The sequence below is a fragment of the Rousettus aegyptiacus genome, unplaced genomic scaffold (assembly GCF_014176215.1).
Source record: "Rousettus aegyptiacus isolate mRouAeg1 unplaced genomic scaffold, mRouAeg1.p scaffold_m13_p_10, whole genome shotgun sequence".
In the NCBI taxonomy this organism is placed as follows: domain Eukaryota; kingdom Metazoa; phylum Chordata; class Mammalia; order Chiroptera; family Pteropodidae; genus Rousettus; species Rousettus aegyptiacus.
Window position 1 is genome coordinate 58552388 of NW_023416285.1, and position 15684 is coordinate 58568071.

Below are 15684 nucleotides of genomic sequence, written 5' to 3' on the forward strand. Positions count from 1 at the left end.
CTTTTTCAGTTGTATACTTAGACTGTGAGGTAAGTGCTATAAACTATAAATGTAATTTTTTTCTTTAAATAAAAATTAACTGTTCAAAAAGTTTGCATTTTTGGTAATATTGAGGTAATTAAAGTTTAAATGAACTGATTAGTTTTGGGTCATAAAAATCAAAGTATTTAGGACTGAATTGCCAAATTTGTTCTGTCTGAATTGTTGTAAAGTCAATGTCAGTCTTTATCTTTTGAGAGAATCACATTAAATGGCTTCACTAAACAGCCAATGTAATGGTACAAGTGAAAGTAAGGGAAGTACACAAATAGATAAAATGGAATAAATGCCAATTTTTAACAGTGCAATTTAGACCTGTGGTCCATTAGCTGAGAGTTTTTTTATTTTTTATGACTATATTGGTCTTTTGATTGGATTTTGTAAATGTCTGATTACTGTGACTAAATGTAATACTCAGAACACTCTCGAGAATAATGTCAGTACAGATAAAAATATTTCATTAAAAATCAGAAAATAATAATAATTTTATCTTGCAAATATTGCAGATTGATGGCAAAGCAACCTCTCAAAATCACATTATGTATTCTTTGTGTGTGAGTATGTGTTTTGTACATAATAATCAATTCAACAGCCCTAATAACATTTTATGGAAAAATACATCCTAATCCATCAGCCAGATGGAATATGATAGTTACCACTATCTGTATTAAAACAACATTTATTTAACCTACAAAAACAATTTTATCTCCTACCACTGATATGATGCTTCACATTTTAGAAATGTTAGCTATTATTATTAAAGGTTTTGGAGATAAAACTTCATCGTCAGTTTAATAAAATATATTTATGTACATTAAGAGGAGAAAAAAGGGAAACAATTATTATTTGGGTTACTGTAATATATATTTCATGGTTTTATTCTATATGTACTCTAAGAGCCTGAGACTGAGGAGTAAAAATGTAATAATAATGAAGTCCAAAAATAAGAATAATAGATTTCTAAGATATAAAAATTATTGATCTTTAAGAATTTATAGAAAATACCTAATAATATGTCTCTGAATTCTTAACTCTCTTTTAGACTGTGGAGTATACATATTTGTATTTAAAAAATTCAATGTAGCACATAAGTAGATAACAATGGCAAAAAAAAAAAAACCTTGATGTAGTAGAGTTACATTAAAAAAATCATGTGATGATGAATGAGCAGGAAGTAGAAAACACCATTTGAAATAAACAGAAACTAAAACCACCAAGATAGATTTGATAATAAGGAACAAGATATATATGCAGAAATTCTTCAAGTTGTGTAAAAATTCCTTGCTTACTTTTTTCTTTGAGAAGATATCTTGATTAAACTCCTGATTGAACATGATCTGCTCATTTCAGCTTCTCAAGTAAATAAAAATGAATGAAAAAAGTTTCTTTTTTTGAACACCTGGTTTCTCAATGGGCAAAACAGCCTTGTATAGATATTGAATTAAATAAATTCCCAAAGGGTAGAAGTTAAACATTTTTTTTTCCATTTAGTTTGAAAGTCTCTCTATGGACAATTTATTTAAAACATTCGAAGCATACATTTAAATGTTTTATGCCTACCCGTGATAGAATTTTAATGCAATTTTCCCCTGTTTTTCTCCCTCTTTCATCTACCCTCCCTTTTCTCTATATTTGTTTTGCCTTTCTTTGTGTTGGGAAAAATCATAATTGTGAAATTGAACTATTAGTAAGGCTTGTTTTAAATCAGTGCCTGGGAAATAAATTAGCCTCTATTCCCACACAGCAATAACGTCAGTAAATGAGAGCTTCCAGTTATGGTGCAGGAAATTAAAGTAATGATGGCCAAAGCTTTAACAAAGTCACAAGAGACTATACATTATTGATCCTAGATAGATTCATACTATGCAGAATGACTTCTGTCTCAAAATAAATGACTAAAACACAAAGCAAACAAGTTGAGTCAGTTCCCTAACAAAAAAACTTGCAAATATCTAACAGGGAAAAAAAAATCAACATAAAGTAAAAATAAAAGTAAACCAGGAATTGAGAGTAAAGTTGAACTACATCAACACAATATTTGAGGTAGTATAAGGTCACAAATGACTATATCATTCAATTTAATATCTTAGGAAATGCATTAATTAAAATGTAAAATGTTAATTAATGGTGATGGTACAAACACTGTGAATGTTCTAAAAACAAATGAAGTGTACACTTTAAAAGAGTGAATTTTATGGTATGCAATTATATCAATAAAGGTGTTATTTTTCAAAATCCTATGATCTATCTAAGTCTTTAGTGGTAACTACAGATTATGTTTTGATCTATTCCTAGTCTGTCACACTTGTCGGTGGGATCCAGAAAATGAACCACAATTCATTTTCATTGTATTGTTGGTGCCTGTGCATCAATGTCTATTCCATTTTAACTATGCTCCCAGTAACTCTGGAGTCCTCTTCTGATTTCTCCTTTTGAATCCTTTCTTCTGTGAAGTGAAGGCTTTATCGCCAGCATATTCCGGCTGCTGATTGCTGGTAAAAAGTCATGAAATTTGGCTTATTAACTTCTGTTCAAATTGATGTTATCTAACCTCATCTGAGCCTTCACTACTGCTTGGAAATCTTTTTATTAATGTCTAATTGGCTCTTTAACACATTTTTCATAGTGCTTATTTCAAAGCTTTTCAAATCCCGTGTTTATTCAACATGACCTCCCCAGTTCATTCACAAGTGTCAGCGTTTCCTACCTGATGGAAAAGTTCTTCTACTTTAAAATTTATCTTATATGTTCTTTCCTTTACACAGGAGAGAGGAGTGATTTACCTTTTAAAAACATCTTTGGTAGAAATAAACTTGATGTTTTATCACTTGTCTGCCACTCCATGGGAAAGGCAATTTATCTGGTCCTTGATTATTTTTTTTCACCTGTAAAAATAATGCCTTGGACTTGAGGAATAGTAAGGCCACTTTCAGTGCCAAATCAAGGTTTTCCTTATTTCATATTCAATCTTAGGCCTTTCTACCCCTCTAGAATCTTCCCTTTTATTCAGCCTATATATATTGAATACAAATGAGGCATAGGATATTTTCTCTCTAGGAATCTCCTATCAGCTTGATGTTTCTCAGCCTAGACATGCTTGGGACTTCATTTTTTTTTTTTTATCAAATCCTTCTTTATTACTGTTATCACTTGAGTTAATATTTTTACTATGTCTCAATCAAATTTCTTCAGGGTGCAGAAAACACTTAAAGACTCTACTTTCCTACTACTGACATTTCTTCACACCTTCCAATTTGGCTTCTGCTTCTAACACTTTGTCAAAATAGCTGTTACAAAGGTCAAACGATTTTCCTTCAATGCTTATCCTACTTGAGTTATCTTTGACATAAAACACCATAGTTTTGAATACCATCTTGAAACTTTCTTCTTGCTCTGCCTGATCCCAAATCTTGTGGTTCTCTTTCTAAGGCCTCTATTTTTATTTTCCCTCCTCAATCTATGTCCTAAATGTAGGTTTTCAACAGAGATCTATCTTGGTCATCTTTCTAATCTTTTTTTCTTTTTATTGAAACTTTCATTCATTCTCAGGATCCAACTGTTGTATTGATGTGGATTACAAAACTATTTTTCACTGAACTCCTTGCCAGTATGCTAGATATCCCTACATATATGTCTCACCGATTTAAAGTTATACAGAAAGTAAAATTCATTTATACCCTAATACTCACTTAGGAAAAAAAGATAAAACACAAACTGCCCCTGTTCCCATAGTCTTTCTTTGTTAATGATATATATTTCCGGTGATTAGAACTTGTACATCTGGAAGAACAGAAACCATAAATGTCAAGGACTGCACTCTCCTCTGAAAAGATAGTTTTAAATATAGCTAGTTCTTCATTTGACAAATGTCTCAATGCTTTGAAAGAGACTAAAATAATCATCTCTTTATAATTACTAAAGGTTATGATTTAGATACAGAAAAATTATGCTGCTTTAAAAACAGCATCATACTGAATCTCAGTACATTATTTGCTCTTTTTACAACATAACAAAAGTACAACCATGGATTGAATTATCCCCCATTTGTTTTTCCATTTCCTTCATTTATTGTTGTAAGGTGACAGAAAGACCTTCGCTTCCAAGAAAATCCAAAGTTTTTATTTGAACTAGCTTTAAAAAGAGAGAGAAAAAGAAAGAAAACATAAACTCACACTTTATCCGTTCCATAACTCCTATAGTCTACTGCAGCTGACACAGCCACAATGAGTGCAGGCATGCCATAGCCGACCAGGTAAAAGTATTTTCTACGTGAATGTTCGCTCTCAAAAACCTCCACCAGCATGATATAGAGCTGCACTCCCTCCAGGAACATCCAGGTGAAGGCAGCCAAGAAGAAGAAATGTAAGAGGGCAGCAAAAACAGCACAGGCAATCTAGGAAAAGGAACAAATGATTTAGTCAAACAATTACTAAATAAAATATTATCAACTGCCATCAAATTAAAATAAATATTTATCAAGACTATAACAAAAAAATAGGTCTGCAAAAGAATAATGTAGACATTTCTTAAAATTCAGATACTGACACCTAATTAAATATAACTTATCTTTGAAAATTATATTTAGCATTTTATTAATAATGGCTTGTCGGTGACAGCATAACATTATATTAAAGATTATGACATTTAGGAAAACATTCTAAGTGCCTACTGATAATTATTGCTGAGATTAGTCTAAAGATTTTAAAATAGACCTCAGGAATTTTTTTTCTATTGTCCATAATCATGTGTGTACTAATGTATTAAGTTCTTCAATTATAAATGAAAGAGAAATATGAAAACCAAGGGAAATAAAAGTTCTTAAAATTAAATGATTAATTACACCATTTTATGATGAGATTATTAATTTGTTATTATTGTTCTTATTTATTTCTTCCCTGCTTTGTTTCAGAAAGAATCTAAGATGGCATTGAGAAGTTCATGCTACATAGGTATAAAAGTAGATCCGATTAAAATAAGGGATTTCAGAAGTGCTTTCTCTCTCATTTTTTTGTGTGATTATATTAAATGTCTAGACAAGCTTGGTCAAAAATGGCAGTTTGAACTATTTTCTTTGGCAAATTTAAAAGGTACTACAAATCAGCAGACAGACCATATATTAATCTGATGTCAGTTTCTGAAATTCTTGCTCCTTTGGGGGTTTTCATTTCTAATAAGAAGTCCTAAGTAAAATCTACGGTTCCTACTAGATGAGGCAACACATTTATAGAAATTATCAGATTAATAAGGGTTCGATGATGGGTATGATCCTTGAGAAATGACACAAAGTATAGGTCAATTTATTTGGTTTAGAGAGATAACAATGAGGGGGAGATGAGTAAGTCAAATATCAGAGGGCTAGAGAGAAAGCATAGTCTATACACTATGTGGGATGCAGGAAGAGGACACCTGTCTAACAATAAGAATAAAGGCAACTTGAGCTGAGCTGCACTCTACTCCAGGTTTTCATATTAATCATTGTTCTTTATGCTATTTGTCAAAAATTAGTTTTGTGCAGTATACAACATGTGGTGAAGTTTATCGTACCGCATGTACCATCGGGAAGGAAAAATAAAAATAAGGATTCTAAATGAAAAGAAATCACACAGTGTTTGAATTGCAGGTTAAGAAGAGAATGGAATGATTTCTTTTTGGAAAAATAACACAGTCTTCCATTTCTTGCTTTTTAGAGTTAGAACTTCAACTATTAATTTTTTGTTATTAGAAGGCTTTACTTTTTGGGGAAAAGAAATGTTCACTTTGATTGCTTATTCATATGTATGCATTTATGGAAAAAGCTGTCACATTTGTATATGATAACAGATTAAAAGTATAATCACTGTAATTGTACCCTTTACAGCCATTAATCATGAATGTGTAATCATAAATACGAATCCAACTGCATTTTTATTGTAAAGTGCTCCATACATATGAACACATACCAGAAAACAACATTAAGAGAATGAATTATTTATTATGCCTAAAAGCTTTCAAAAAAAGATTTTCTTTTTATTTGTAGTTTTAGTTATGATAACAAACTTACACTCTGTGCATGAATCTTAAGTAAATAGAAAAGGGCCTAACAAAAATTTTAACTGGGAATAAAGTCTGTAATATATTGGATATTATCTGTTATTCATTCTGTTTGAGTTTCCCAAGAACAGTTGACTATTACTGTTCCTTTATTACCTTTTCTTTCCCTCCCATCTTTCCTCCCTCCCCCACATCCTATATTTCTTAATATGATTAAATGTAGGTAGTAGTAAAGTATAAAGTTGGCACTTAAAGATGTAAACAGAATTTGACCAAATATACAGTGTCAAACAAAATTTGGGAAGAGTTATATTGTCTAAAAATGGCCTATAGTTTGAACAATTTTCTCAAATACGTCAATTAAAAAACTCATTTTAGACATATAGTTTTTAGTATATCGACTGTTTTTAAACAAAGTATATAATAAGCTTCAATAAATAACAGTCATATCTGTTAGATACTCCTCTATTCTCTTAAATCATGTTATTTAACTTTCCTCAATATTCAGCTCTGTAATTTTTAAAGAGGGAAAGAAACTAATGAAGAGACACAATTCTTTAGAAAGAGGTTTATAAACAGAATTTCTGAAGAAATTTACATTCATACATCCATAACATTAGCCACTTTATGATGATGGCACATGAAAAGGGGAAAACTGAGTAAGATTTGAAAATCAGTATCTATCTTAGACAACTGGAAGAGAGGTTATTTTCAAACATGAGTATTTCCAGTATTGGACAGATGGAGTGGAGAAATTCTTTACTACTATAAGTGGCTTACCGGTTGGTCAGTTCGGTTGATCCCGATCAGAAAGAGTAATTCTGCTACAAAGAGGCTGATGCAGAGGTTCTTGTGGATGGTGTTACGGTCGCTCTGGAGCCCGCGGAAGAAGCAAAATGTGAAGATGCAGATCAAGAGACAAACAAGGGACAGCAGAATTCCAACCCATGTGATCACATCCAGAAGAAGGTCATGGACTGCGTCACTGTGCTGGAAACACAACAGAAAAGCCAAAAGTTGCAACTATGCATACATCATGAATTACTAAGTGTTGTAAGGTCCTGGGTGAATGAAGTATGATTTTAATAATGTACTAAATATTTTCCCCATGCAAAATGAACAAGATAACTTAATTATTTGTTTTTTCTAGTCCATAGGTCAAATATTTTATCTTTTCTCTGAGGTATAAATCAGTTTGATATTCAAGGATGTCAGTAGTGCTTGAAACTTTCTTAGCTACATACATCTTTTACTAATACAAATCTAAAACAAATCAACTTATTTTTTTTTTTAACCAGTATTACTTTTTTAGGCTAATTCTTTGACAACTACCACTAGGGAATACTCTATTTAAAAATTAAGCTATACACTTAGGGAAGTGGTATCTCTACTGAAATGCTTTTTAAATCACTGGGGGAGTTTTATAAAAAAATGTAATTTCTGTGTCCTATAAACACTTTATCAGAATTTCCAAGGTTGAGTTCAAAAAGTATGTATTTTTATAAAGATCCCCAGTTTGTTTTGAAGAATAGCCACATATGTGTACCATTTATTTAGTGGAAGATCTAAAAGAATGAGAATAGTCACTGGATTTATATTTATATTAAATGGCTTAAGTAGATCAGGAAGCTTGATCCTTGAAGGGTTTTACACAGATGGAAAATAAGCACCCAGAATTACTATATCTAATAACAGCATAGACCAGATAGTAGAGCTAAGAAAATGCAAAAGCTCATGAAAACCTTATGAAGTTGATTTTTTTTTTTTTTTGGCTCTGTTAAAATAGTTCTGTGAGCTCCATACCTGCCATATTCATTGGTCTGTCCACTATCTCATCTCTGTCCTTGTTTGAAGATTCAAAATTCTATTTTTACTCTACGGTAGTTTGCCTCTATCTAAAACTACTTCTGTGAAGCTTTAAAATTCATGGTGGGCCAACACATCAGTATGCCAAGATGTTGGAGCAAGCTGAGAAATTACGTATAATTGTCAATTTCTTTTTTCTTTCTAAGTTTCTTGAAAAACCCTAAAGATCTAACTTGCGTTAGTAAGGGAATGGATAAATAAATAATGGCTAATTTATGGAATGATATTCTAAACAGTAGAAAATCAGTATTATAATTTTATAGTCACAAACACAGATACTTCTCAAAAACATAACATTTTTACAAACGCAAGTCGCAAAAGGCTCTGTACCATGTAATTCTAACTGCGTAAAATTTTAAAAAACATAAATCAGTGACATTGATTTTTATGGATATATGCATAAGCACTATGCATATAAAATATTTATAGGAATTTTTTAATAGTAAACAAAGGGATGTGACACCCTTTTTTATTGTGTAGATCATACTCATTGATTTTTGTTTTAGGATGTAAATTACTATATCCTATAAATTACTATATTACTATATTTAATTGTCTTCCACATGGTTAACATGCTTTAAAAATAGATAAATGTTCAGGTTTTTCATTTTTATTTGTTTTTACTCAAACTTCACAGTTTTATGTTTTATACAAACTTCATACAAAGATTATTCCAAATGTGAAATTTCTTCTTATAACTGAGGTACCGTGCTATAACCTGAATCATAGCACTTCTCATATTGCCAGATATGACTTCACAGTTGTTATTTGATAAAGAACTCTGCTAGAATACTGTCAATGAATCAGTTTTAAAATATTCCTGCATAATTCTAGATATATTTCTCAGAAGGAGCTCAAATCATGAAAGAAAACCACATGTAATTTTGCTTTTACTGCTTTGTTCTCCAGGGGATATTACTAAAGTAGTGTTGGGTCTCCGATAGCTTAAATTACTTTTACTCTTTGAGAGCAAAGAGTGGTTAGTGCTACCTGGTTCCCTGACCAGAGGGCTATTTGCTCTCTTTGACTCAAAGGAAAGATGCTGTGATTGAGTATGAAGCGCCAACCTTCTGCACAGCAGTCTTTCATAATGAGGAAAATGACAGGTATAATACATTCTCAAATGTATCCTAAAGACCAAAAACACTAAAAGGAAACCAAAAAAAAAAAAAAAAAAAAAAAGGAAAAGAAAAAGAGGGAATAAAAAGGAACCTTCAAACTCTTGCCTTTTTCTGAGTAGTTGCATTATTAGAGATGTATTTACTTTACTCAGTGCCTTCGTAGGTCCTTCAAAAACCCCATGCAGAGTGATTAAATGAAGAATACCAGATATCAAAACATCAGTACAAAAAGTACATAACACTCAAAGAAAACAGAAGTCTAGTGATTAATCACCTTTCTGGTATGACCATCTAGCTCAGAAAACAATATCAACATCTTGTGTACACCACCCTGTGACAGCAGCACTCTGAATACAACCTACTGCTAGAACTTTATCAGTAACATGAAAAGAGAAGAACAATGGGCACTAAATGCCAATAAGAGCTGAGTATGGTTTTCTTTTAACAAGTCTGCCATACTGGAATTTCCAGGAGACCAAGCTATGATAAAAACCAAACTCCCTTCAAGAGAATGGGCAACTGAATTAAGCTCCTGGACATGGCTGTAACGATGTGATCATGAACCAAGTATTCCTGTTTCCAAAGTTCCATGTTTGTGAGCACTATCTAATTCAATCACCTGCTACATGAACTGTATATCACTGCGTGCTTGAGATCTTTTAAATCTTGTATCATATTAATATATATCAGCACCTCATACTGAGCTTGACATATTAAACATGCTTAATAAATATTTGTTTTTGAATGATTATAGTAATCCCATTCCGTTTAGACTAAATTGTCTTAGAGCTGAACTCTCAGTATAGCTTTAGCATCTATTTAATCCCTACTGAATATTTAAAAAGTAATCAAATATTATATGTTCAAAACTGAGCCTCTGATATTATCCTGTTTCTACACTCTTCGCCCTCCCTAAACTGCTTTTCCCTCTATTTTCCCCATTCCAGCAAATAGCAGCTTCATTATTTGAGGTGTTCTGGCTAAAGATTTAGAAGTCATATTGATTCCTTTCTTTAACACACTACAAGTAATCCATCAAGAAACCTTGTAGGCCCTGCTTTCTGAATTTGACAGCTTCTCATCACCTTAACTTCACAAAATTGATTAGAGCCACCTGATTTTTTTTTTGAATAGCCTCCTAATTGAACTCCCTACTTCAACACTCATATCCCCCTTCTATATTTATCAGAACAGGGATTTTTAAAAAAAATATAAGTCAAATAATGACTCATTGATGAAAGCATCCAATGTCTCCCATCCATCTCAATGAAAATAAAAACCAAATTCTTCACAAAGATCACAAAGTACTGTAAGATCTGTGCCCCTGTGCATCATTTCCTATTTTCCCCTTTATTCAGTTCATTCTACCCCATATGGTCTGCTCTGTTCTTTGAATATGTCAAGCACATTCCAGCTTCAGAGTTCTTCCACTTGATGTGCCCTTGGCCTAGAATGCTCTTCCAAAAGATATATGCATGGTTTACTCACTAACCTCCTTTGGTCCTTCGTTCAAATGTTACCTTCTCACAGAGGGTTTTCCTGAGTCACCCCACCTAAACTTACAAACATCTTTTCCCCATTCTGACTCTATCGCCTTTCCTGCATTATTTTTTCTCCTTATCACTTACCTAAAGTATTTTATTGTTATTCGTTAATTGTCTGTGCCCTCCAGAGATATATGCTTCAAGAGAACAAATTGTTTTATTGCTTCTGATCACCATTTCATCCCCAGTTCCTACAAAGTGTTAATTGAATAAATGAATTACTCTTTAATTATCCACCTCATCTACAATGGATTTAGGCTATACACTAAAAATTGTATAATGCTGCCCATTACAGAGCCTTTGACACTCTGGTTCTTCAATTACTTGTTCTAAAATCTTGAGTATAAGTTGAAGACAATTAGAGGTGGGGAATGAGAAGCTGTTTATACCATATTATCTTAAGATATATTAAAATATCAAGCTGTCAAACAATTATGATAATGGAGGTAAAACTATGCATGGAAGTAAGAGAACTTTAGAGTAAGTCTTCATACCTACCAACATGAATTTAACCTTGTCACTCCAATTTTACGATTGTTACTTTGAAAAAACTACTTATGCTTTTGACTATCAAAAACTTTATACACATAAAATAACTGAGTCTTCAGGTTACTGTGGTAAGTAATTAGGATAATTACTTATTAATTATTAATTAATGTGAAGGTAAAAAACAATGTTTTTTTTTCCTTTTTAATCTGAAAACATTCTGGATTTTTTCATGTTTGAAAAAATCTTCATTTAAATATTCAAAAGTCTATATGTATGATACAGGATGAATAAAAAAATAATAACTATAACAAGAATAAATGTTAATGTTGTTTTCACTAAGGACACAAAACATTATTCTAACCAATTAATGAGTTACCTAATTTTACTTTATAATATGCCAGCTTAGTTTATATTATTAATATTATTTGGACTACTGAAAAATTAAGGCCACAAAATGCCATAACCATCTAAAGGAGACAGATTTTAACTACAGAATCTGAATTTCACCTTCACTACTATACAATTGTGTTTATGACTTTTAAATAACAACACATAGAGGATTCAATTTCATCTATATATTCTTCCTTAAATTATAACAAAAAGATAAATTAAGTAGCAAAAAAAGACGTATAATTTATTTTTTCCCAGAGTTTATACCATAGACTAGTATAAGTTGTTGGAAAGAATGCTTAGAAATTACAAAGTAAGTAAGTAAGTAAATAAATAAATAAACTGAAAAATCAAAAACTTCAAAAAAATTAAGAGAAGGTATGAGAGAAAATGATTCATTAGGAAATACTTTCAGGAAATTCAATGATTTATCTTCTCTAGAAATAAATCTTTATTAAAATAACCCTTGTTTTTCAGGCTTTATATGACGTTTCTATTCATACATAAAATGACAGATATTTTGTAAAAACTGCAGAAATGTCTTGATTTTCCATTTTATTTTTATCTCAAGGAATCTGCTCTTTTCTATTATGGGATTATTTAGTAACTCAAATACCACACAAAAGGGTGAGTGCTACACTGGGGTAAAAAGGATGGCTAAAAGAGTGATACTTTGTGAAAGTCACTCTGTTAATGTAAAACTCTCAAGTGTACCAATAAATAAATTTAATAAAACTAAGTCCAAATCCATGAAATAGTGAAATATGATTTTTGCCTCATTATTTAAAAATAACTCAATCTTAATACACCAAGACATTTTGTGAAAATCTTGATATTGCTAACTTTATTGTCTAAAAAGCAAGTCAGCAAATAATATGGAGAATGAGATTTTGAATTATTTTTTATTTTAACTGAATAACTGTTTCTGGATGGGACATTAATTATATAAGTTAATTTTGAACCCCTTTAGATTTTTTTTTTTTTAAATATTTTTAGAAAGTTGCATTTTCCAGACTCTCCCTGAACAATCACCCTATAATTAACTCTGGGCCAATAATTACCAAGACTCTGTTTTACTTTCTACATAATAATGTATTATTTTAATGTTGAGTTGTATTTGTTAAAGCACAACAATATTTTTAAATTGTATCAAACATATTTTGTTCTGAAATACTTGTTATATAGCTAAAAATGGTTTTTTTCTTTTTTCAAACCTATGAGCACTCGTTTTGCTATTAATGTGTTATATAAGCATTAAGGCATTGGTCTGAATGATGAATTTCACTAAAGCCAAGAGGGTTACGAAAGGCCTATTTTCTGATAAATGTGGTATGAACTCTGTGAAATAAGTTACTAGCATTGCTCTAACTCTTGGAAACCATGTCATCAGACACAAAGGTCACTCTGCAATTACATGGGAAAATAAAGGGCTCAATGGCCTGAGAAAATTAGGATTTCAGAACAGGCTGAAGGTCAAAGATGAGTAACAGTAAGAAGAACAATTAACTGCATTTCTTATAATTTCTATAGTAAATTAACCAAAATAATTCAGCAATAATTTTCAAATTTGTATCAAGTTGATTTAAAAAAAGTAATATAAACATTTTCAGGCTTTAATCGTTAAGAGAGAAACACTGGCAAAGTAAGAACACACAAAAATATTCATATCCAACTATCCTCTGGATTCAATAAAACTTATTCAGCAAATATCTTTGATAACAGAAGTATAGCAGAGCACACTCTAAGTTACTGAGATTTTCTTGCTTTGAATTTTTAAAAAATTAAAATTTTACTATACTTGGTCAACCAGATCTGCAACAGCCATAATGAAGGAAACAGAAAAGATAATAGTAAAATATGGGGAATTTAGTATCTTACAGTAGCTGAAAATTACATACAGATATAGGTTTTAAAAAAGTAGATTAAAGTTGATAAACCAAAAAATGATTAGTGATCAGTAAGAAATTTTTAAAGGACATAAACTGGTTAAGCAGTGAATAAGAAAAAGATTTTAGGAATATCCGAGGTCTTACTTTTAAAGTATTGATGGGGTAAGGACAAGAAATAAGCTATGCAGATAGAAAATTCCATCCTAGTGTTTCTGAGTTAAGTACAGATAATGATAATGATGATGATGATAGTAACGCATAACTTTTAAGATTCTATTAGGAGTGCTAATTTATTTTATTTTATTAGGATACTCACTTAATCCTACAAAACACTATGATATGATACTATTATTATCTCTATTTTACAGATGAAGAAATAGAAGCACAGAGAATAAGTAATTTACTCAAAATAATTCAACTAGTAGGCAGTAGAGAAAGGATTTTTGGTAGGATGACCAAGTTTGCTCAGGAATGTCTTAGTTTTAGTACTAAATTTTTGCATCTTGGAAAAGCACTTTCTAAGACATGAAAAAAGTCTCAGAGATCAGAGATAGGTGCAGAAATTTAGAAGGAAAGTACAAAAACCATATGACAGCCTAGAAAACAGTGGCTGGAAGCAACACCACTTTATTGTCAAATGGACGCAGCATCAATTATCCGCCTTCCTTAGTGACTGCTGGTGTTTTTCTTCCTGACTGTTGATGCTGGCAACCATGATTTGCAGTTCCCAGTACTGGATTGTCTATTATCCCACCATTCTGAGTGATATGACTTAGTATACGATTTCTGTGAGTTGTGATCCTCTTTGACTTTGGGTTAGCTGTTATGTTTTGTATCAAGACTGTGCTACTTTAATTTTTAATATTGTAAATTTTGCAACCATTTTTTCTAATAGTTAATGAATGAAAATGAGAACTATTATAATATAATAACTTGATAATACTGAAAGAAGGCTAAACAAACAACTGTCTTACTGTAGAGATACATGGAAAGACATATAAAACTAGATTAGAGAGATAAATAGAGCATGTTGTGCAACAAGCAGGAATGAATTTGAGACATGGCATGGTGTAAATGTACATACAGAAACTTAATCTCACAAGTCTAGGATGAGATAGGCAAATTTTTGTAAAATCAAGTTTTTTTTTTTTTTTTTAATCTTCCAAAAAGACACTAAATACTCGGATGAAGTTAACAGTGGTGGAATAGGCTTGAGTATACCACAAGAATAAATACACATTTTTGTTTTGTTCCCTTTATTTATCTATACACCTAAGTAAAGTTACTTTTCTTGATTTAAGTTTGAAAATAATACGTCCTGTGGGTAAACAAAAGAGGAAATTTTGATAGGCAATGTTTTGGCTTCTTACAGTAGAACTGATTCTGTCGGATTTTACTTATCATGCTTTGCCCCCATCCCCCAGCATGTCAAGTGATGTGTTAAATCATAGCAACAAAATAACGGTTCCCCTAGCTCTTAAGTATTTTGATTTGGGAAATGGAGTTTCAAATCCTCTTCTTGATTTCTACAAACATTTTGATGAAACTTCTGAAGACATAAAACAAAAATAAATTATTTCCACCTTGTTCAGATATAAAGAACACTTCGCTCATTTATCTACATAATCAACAGATAATGTAAATTTTGGAAAATTCCATTCAGCCTATAAACTTCTTACAAAAGAAAATAAACAGTTCTTACCTATTAAATGTCTCATACACCTTGTAGACTAGGCTGTTAAAAACAGATGTGATTTTATTTCCCGTGATAATAAAGTTTCATAATAAAATTTTTGGTCACTTTATAGTTTTCTCAAAATGTGAAGAAGTACTTAATGAGTTTTTTAACTTTCTAGAAATGGAAGGAAACAATCTTCTAAGACATGTGCCTACAAGATGGATATCACTGAGGCTGGCCATAGAAAAGATGTTAAAATATTGGCTTTCTGCAAAATCATATTGTCAAAGTATGAGACAAGAAAATAAATTTTGTCTTTAATCTTGAAATATATGACAGATGAGAATAAAGAAAAAAGGTTACAGTAAAATAAATTTACAAGCTATTTCTCAAAAATTGTTTGATGAACTCGGAAGAGATGCTATAAGGAACCTGGAAAAAGATGAACTAACTCTACTTAAGTTGCTTAAAGTTCTGTGTAGGTTAGGATAAAAACTTATATAGAGAAAAACATGACTTATTTTTGGGATTAAGACTGTTTCCAAAAAATATCACCAGGACAAGGCAGTCAAGTTAAATGAGACTCTCTCATGTCTTTATTAAAACTGTAATTTATTTGGAATCCAATCTAGATTTCA

The 15684-nt window shown here is 31.2% G+C and overlaps 1 protein-coding gene across 27 annotated transcripts in view; it reads right to left on the reverse strand.

Moving 5' to 3' along the window:
• ADGRL3 (adhesion G protein-coupled receptor L3) overlaps positions 1–15684 on the reverse strand; it is a 713052-nt gene that overhangs the window by 73263 nt on the left and 624105 nt on the right. For all 27 annotated transcript variants that reach the window (XM_036226761.1, XM_036226753.1, XM_036226746.1 and 24 more), the window contains 2 exons: positions 6850–7059; positions 4212–4432 (listed from right to left, as the gene is read on the reverse strand). In XM_036226761.1, coding sequence (XP_036082654.1) covers positions 4212–4432; positions 6850–7059 — 431 coding nt within the window. The remainder of the gene's footprint in view (positions 1–4211; positions 4433–6849; positions 7060–15684) is intronic.